This window comes from Palaemon carinicauda, chromosome 44 (assembly GCF_036898095.1).
Source record: "Palaemon carinicauda isolate YSFRI2023 chromosome 44, ASM3689809v2, whole genome shotgun sequence".
NCBI lineage: Eukaryota > Metazoa > Arthropoda > Malacostraca > Decapoda > Palaemonidae > Palaemon > Palaemon carinicauda.
In genome coordinates this window covers 20569107-20576606 of record NC_090768.1, presented here as the reverse complement: position 1 = coordinate 20576606, position 7500 = coordinate 20569107, and the positions used below count along the sequence as shown (strand labels likewise).

Sequence of the window (7500 nt, the reverse complement as noted above, 5' to 3'; positions counted from 1 at the left end):
CTTACCAGGATGGTAGTGATGCGGTATGTCTTGTTGTGGGGCATTGTCCTTGACGGAAGTCTCGTATAATTGACTGTTGCCGGTTCGAAGCCACCAGTGTCGCTCCATCGGCCCAGCTGGAATGAGAAGTAAAATCCACCGCATAATATTTGGGGAATAACTTTAGGAGAAATACTGTAAAATCATACACACACACAGAAACACACACACACACATACACACACACATACACACACATATATATATATATATATATATATATATATATATATATATATATATATATATAATACGCCTATTACGCAAAGGGCCTCGGTTAGATTTCACCACTCCCCCCCCCCCCTCTCTCTCTCTCTCTCTCTCTCTCTCTCTCTCTCTCTCTCTCTCTCTTTTGTCTTTGAGTGGTTTCGCCTCGAGACTCTGATCCTGAGGTCGGTAAGAGAATCCAGACAATGTATTAAAATATATGACTTACTTGAAATATGAAAAAACCCACGTCTAAATGTGCAAAATTACACACACACACACACACACATATATATATATGTATATATATACAGTATATATATATATATATATATATATATATATATATATATATATATATATATTTATATATACGTGTGTGTATGAAATTTTGCACATTTACACGTGGTTTTTGTCATATTTCAAGTAAGTCATATTTTAATACATTAATATCTGGATTCTCTTACCGACCTCGGGATCAGAGTCTCGAGGCGAAACCACTCAAAGACAATAGCATGTGACCGGCCGGGAATCGAACCTTGGTCCAGGATGCTTGTATGACAGTGACCGTACCATTTAGCCACGTGGCTAAATGGTACGGTCAATGTCATTCAGATATCTAAGCTGTCCGTTTTACTTACGGTAAATAATATGGACATAATTGGCTAAAGATAATGTAACCTATATATAGAACAAAATATCTCAATTCCAATTATATTAACCCATTCATGCGTACATTGGAAAGATTAACAGCAAAGCTGATAACATTACAGAAATAATCAATTCGTTATTACAAAATATAAGTGAGAGGAAAGGATTTATAACTATATATCTCTATCTACCTATTTATCTATGTATGTATGTATGTATGTGTATATATATATATATATATATATATATGTGTGTGTGTGTGCATATGGTTTAAAATATAATTATATATGTATTTCTGAATGTATGTACGGTAGGTGTGATTCATATTTCCCTCCAATCATTCACTTTTAAAAAGGTGCCATTAGAAGTACTGTAGAGCATTATAGTTATAGTTAAATTGGTTGTTGTTGTATAAACTGTGACTTTTGTTATAACATATTAACTACTAAATTTTGAATTTAGATGAAATATTTTACTAAGACTTGTAAAACTTGACCAGTAGTATTTATAATTTAACTTTACAACACAATTTATTCATGTTTACTTTCAATAAAATATCTTGTCTTATTTCAGTCATTTTAGCTTTAATCCTCAATGTTGCTTTCGTACCCTATACCGTCTTCCGTAGCTCATTTATCTACATGTACTTTTTAATAATATCTTAATTGGGTTTTTTTAATATTATATATTTTTAAACTCCCATAATCTTGCCAAATATGCTATCCTTCTTCCTTTTAGCGCTTCAAATGGAACCTATTAACTGCTCATATTTTTTCGAAGATTATCATGCAGCTCTTCCGTCATACATTCAAAATTAAACTGCTTGGTTGTCTATGACTTGGTGGTTTTAGTTGCTCCAGAAATAAAGTTGACGACATACTGATTGAATGTTGAGTGTTTGATTGAACACCATCTAATAGCATGAGAGGGCTAACATTTAGTTAGATTTACTTGAATACAGTTATTTTCTTTTTTCAACAAATTAAAAAAACCTATTCCAAAATGTTCTTTTGAGATGTTGCCTTTTTTAAAGGCATCTTAACTTTCACTCTTTTATATCTATGTGAAATACTGTTCTATGTTATTAGGAACTTTATTTTTACTATACCTGTAAATACAATGAACCCAAATCACTTCAACTATCATCCTTTAATTGATGAATTAAGTATTAATACCTGCGCAGAAAACTTCAGTTCAGTAGCGTCATCTCTCTCTCTCTCTCTCTCTCTCTCTGTGTGTGTGTGTGTGTGTCAATACGTCGTGTTGTTAGTGATGGGTCATTTCATTGTTCTTTTTTATATTCCCAAATGCCCTCTCAGCTATATGTAGGCGTCACATTTTTTCCCTTTCCTATTACCAGCCAATTCTATTCGGGAGTCGTCTTCTAGTTACGGGTTGTAAGCAACGTCCCAAAGCGTGTAATGTGGTTATTCCGACTATTGGTAGCAACCATTATTCAAGGAAATTTTTATCCATTGGAGTTTCCTCTTTAAAATAATCTTATTTTTATACATTTTTATCAAGCGTCCCTCTATTTTCTTTTGTAATATTTTTCTTTGCATTTTTTCAAAAAAATATCAACATTAACAAACACCTTGAAATTATTATATATTATAGCCAGTTTAGTAATTTGATCTACTAATCATTACTATGCTGCATAACGTAATGAATCTTAAATATTCTAAACATCATTATTTGCAACATATATAATGGGATTTCGATTGTTGTTAACAGCTTTCGACCAAATCTTTAATTTGAATGCAATGACTGTTATGTGGAATTATAATTTTGAAACATGCTTTTACAGTAGCATCTCAAAATATTTGAAACAAACAATTCAAACATGTAGGAATGCCAAGTTACTATTTTCGAAGGTAAGTGAACAAACATGCTTACCGTAACTCCATTCGTCTATTGTATGTGATGGAAAGAACTACCTCTGCATACCTCGGCATAGGACATGCAATATATATATATATATATATATATATATATATATATATATATATATATATATATATGTATATATATATTTATATATGTGTATATATATGTATATATATATATATATATATATATATATATATATATATATGTGTGTGTGTGTGTGTGTGTGTGTGTGTGTTTGTGTGTATAGGCCTGTATAGTTATGATTTCTGAAAATATTCTCTCAACGGACAACGAATGAATTAATTTCATTACGAAGTCTTATCCTAATTAGAAAAAACTTCATGCTCCGTAGAAAATGTTTGGATACCTTTCAATAAATTCCCAATTTCAATACCAAACTTTAGCATCTCCCTCTTTCTCTTCTTTTCAAGGAAATCATCATATCATAGTCTCGTTTATTGTATAACAGGTAATAAATATTATTGTTTATTCAGCCTTCATTTAGTAATCATGCTTCTCATTACTCTTTCATATCCATTTATATTTTTCATAATAGCTTTTCTATCTAAAAACTAATAAAACAATTGTTTTCTTACTGGTTTCCAGTAGAAAAAAAATGTAAATTCACATATAAGTTATAAATTGTTGCATGTGTTCATGGTTTTTGCCTTTCGAAATTGATATTAATTTTCTTTTTTGTTCCGTGATGGCAAATTCTATTCCTGTTGCGATGTCCGGAGGTACGAGAACTTAACAGCATTTTGAAGTGTCTCATTATTGTAATGATGTCGATTTTATTTTTGGCACAGAGTCAGAATTGGCTGAATTGGTTGCCTTCACTGTTATGTGCAATGGATATAAAGTTCATACTTTTAATCACATTGACACCTGATTAAAAGATTGGTCAAACTTCCTCACATAATGGACGCCAATATTCTGTTTCCTGTGGATCGTGGGGATTTTTAACTGTAAATTCCAGAATGAGCATCTTTTGAAGAAAAGCTTCACTTATTCAGCTGTACTATATATGCTACCTATAAAAAAAAATGAAAGATTATCGGTGGGTAGTCAACTCATGCAGAAATTGCACCATTCACTTTTATTGGACGTAAATGCCGTTAACAGCTTTCCGCTCTACCTTTGCCTTGAATCTGTTTAATGGTTTTTCTGGACATGGAATTTAGGATTATTTTCACTAATACCATACTTCATTATTTGAACGTGTTTTAAATCGTTTAAAACTCGGGGCCTTTTTTTAAATATTCTACTTTTCATTCAAGATATCTATATCTTGTAACTTTCCACTTGTATCTTATGCCATTAGATACCTACAAAGACAAGACCATTGTTTCATACCAACCTTCTGTCTACAATGTAAAGTGGACATCCTTTTCATCAAAACAGCAAGTCTTTTTGGTCGAGATAGCCGTCTTAGAGATATTTCCATTCTGGTTTTTACCATTATAATTGTCTACCTACAAGAAATATAATTTACTGCATAAATCCAGAGGCAAAATTATACCTAGTATAATGAGGCTAAAACGGTCTTCCTTGTATGGTATTTGAACCTGGTATTTCTACTGACGAAGCCAGTTCAATTACCATTGACTACCCTTTAATATGCTTATATATACCATGGTGCATATAAAATCATGCGTTTTAGAAAGTTCAAGATGTTGTTTGATAACTACTGTAGTTTTACTTGATTGTGCCGAGATATTTTTGAAGAAATGTTAAGGAATTATTAATTTTTACTGTATTCTTACTGGTAGATTTGCAGCTTCCAGCAGGCTTAGATCGCAACTGATATTTTTCTGTCGTTTGTAATTCATGTACTCAATACCTTTCAGTCAATGGGATATCTTTGTTCACTATGATCCAATATTCTGTGATTAGTAAAAGTGGCTGGTTTGATTTTGTTTAACATTTTTGTGTGATTTTCATAATTTTCTATATATATATATATATATATATATATATATATATATATATATATATATATATATATATGGTTAGTGTTTTTATATCATTGGTTTCTCTTAATCACTAGTCTGGATCTTATTTTGACAGTACCATCACGTGCATATTCTCTTCTTAGTAACTACAGTGCTGTGAGATTTCTATGTTTCTCCCCTTCCTCTTTTTCACCATTTCCCTTTCTCCTTTTTATTTTATTCTCCTTGATTACAAATCAAGCCTTGCCAATAGGGAAGGAATATACACCCCCACCTCTCTCTCTCTCTCTCTCTCTCTCTCTCTCTCTCTCTCTCTCTCTCTCTCTCTCTCTCTCTTCTATGGTTCGCAATAGTAACATACCTAGAGCGCAACCAAAACAACGGGTTTGGTTCCACGGCCTTGTTGAGTAAAGGATCAACATGGTAGCGTCTTTAAAAATTCTGTCTGTGGACCTACTCAGTAGATATTTACCTTGTTAATCGACTATTATAGGTCACTGAGAGAGAGAGAGAGAGAGAGAGAGAGAGAGAGAGAGAGAGAGAGAGAGAGAGAGAGAGAGAGAGAGAGAGAGTAATCATTGCTCTATCAAATTTTTTCCAAAATTTTCATTTTCAACAACGGAAAGTTGACAAAATAACACTAGCTCTACTGGAGAACAAAATGTCATTTGTCAGACATTTTTTTTTTGTAACTGTTTGCGCGTGTAATTTTCTTTGTAAGTTTGTAGCTTGGTAGTTTCCATGCAGGAGAAATGTTAGGAACATTGCGTGCTTCTCTGTTGATTGGCGATCGTAAAATTTGCATTTGTCCCGATAATTCCGTCATTCTGTTTTCATGCGGAATATTGACGTTAGGAATTACGGTTTGAACTGCTACCTTCCTCACACATGTAACATTGAATGTTATAGAATTAGTTTAATACAATTTCTTTTTTCTTAAGTCGAAAGCTTCAGTGTGAAGATTGTAGTTAATTATAATTTTTTTTTTTTTTTTTTTTTTTTTTTTTATGGAGTCGGGGATCAGCGTGATTGAGTCGCCGTTTCTTACATATTTTCAAGTTATCTACATACTTCATCCAAGTACTGCTGAGGCATCCAATAATAATTCTTTACATTGTGTAAACATCAATATTAAATAATCAAAGCTTAATTTTTATTTCAAAACAAACTAAGCAGTTTCAGTTTCACAATCAATTGGGTTAATTCCAGAAATGGAATTCAGGAAGCCTTTAATGATGCAGGGGTAATTGTATAGAAATAAGATTGATTCAATTAAAAAAAAAAAGATAGAGAGAGATACTTGAAGTTGAAAGCCTACAGGTTTACGAAACATTAAAAGAAATATTTTACATAAATCCAGTCTCTAAAATTTTGCGATTCAGTTCTTTATTCTGGCTCCCAAACTGCCATCATACAACCCGTCATTTCAAGTTTTGCCGATAATCCTTGGTCGAACGGACCATTTTATAAATATTGGAGAACCTGGCTGGAAACCCGGCCCCATTCCCATTTCTTGGGCCAAGAAAGCCCTATGACCAAGTAAAACGTAAGTGAATAAAACTGCTTTTAGAAAAATCCATAATGAATCTATACTTTGAAGTACATTCATTGTTATGAAGTTTTTCTGCATATTTCTCGATTTTAATATTTTCATTTGTTCCCTATGCATTATAGTATATGTCTATCTTTCTATATCTTTCACTGTAGACCCTTCATGGTATTATTATTCAATGGAAAAAATAGCCTAAAGAATTAGTATTTGTGATTACTCCCTTCCTTGAAGCAAAGTCATTGGAATACATTTTCTTGCATATATTATATCCCGAATTCAGTAACGGACCGACTTAAGGAGTAGCGACTGCCATTGGCCTAAAGCTTCTGAAAACTATTGAGTTTCCTTGCAAAACTAACGAAAAAAAGTTAACAGTTCTCCATATATACTGTTCATTTTATGGTATATTTAAATAAATTATAACATTGAATGCATTACTTGGTTAAATACATAAATATTTGCTCCACAAATGAAGAAAATGTGTATTGCGATAGTTAAACATTCTACTAGCGTTAAAGAACGATCTTGGCAAGACTTGACACTCGCCGCACCAACAATTAATCTCATGAGATCAATTGGTTTTCAATATTAAATAATTAGAAAGTTTTTTGAAATTTTATCATGAATCATATCTTGGATTAATCACCGATGAACAGTTTACATTGATACAGTTTACTGCTACAAGTAAAAAAAAAAAAAATACAGCATGATGAAATAATTTTAAAATCTTTAAAAATAACCAATTGAAAAGAAATGTCGTGTGATATATTTTAGGAACTCAAAATATGTTACACAACATGTTAATAAAAGTGTTATCGGCAAATGAATATATAAATACTTGTAAATCAGAGATAGTTTTTAGCAGTTGATGAAAATATTTACCAAGTGGAAATTAAAGCATTGCCTGAAAAAAAATCTAGTTAGTGCATGCTATCAGCTAATGTTAGCCTGTTAGATATGAAAAAGGCAGTAAAAATAAAAGTTATATCTAAACTCGGATACTTCAGGTTCCGGTTAATATGAAATACTGTTGGAAAATATTATTTTTCAGAATTACGAGGCGAAGAACGTTTATATATTAACAGTTTTTCAGAATCAATTCCTGTGACTAATCGATTGTTCATTTCACAGACACTTCTGCAGTAAATCGTTTTCCTGTAGTTTTCGATTTTTCTTGTTTGCCATCTTGGAATAATGGTTCTTTGC

The 7500-nt window shown here is 31.9% G+C and overlaps 1 protein-coding gene across 4 annotated transcripts in view; it reads right to left on the bottom strand.

Annotated features, from left to right (window-relative positions):
• Nucleotides 1-7500, bottom strand: part of LOC137634159 (glutamate receptor 1-like) — a 585224-nt gene that overhangs the window by 47420 nt on the left and 530304 nt on the right. For all 4 annotated transcript variants that reach the window (XR_011042460.1, XM_068366416.1, XM_068366415.1 and 1 more), the window contains exon 10: nucleotides 6-116. Coding sequence is in view for 3 of the 4 variants with exons in the window: in XM_068366416.1 (XP_068222517.1) it covers nucleotides 6-116 (111 nt within the window). In the remaining variant the exon portion in view is untranslated. The remainder of the gene's footprint in view (nucleotides 1-5; nucleotides 117-7500) is intronic.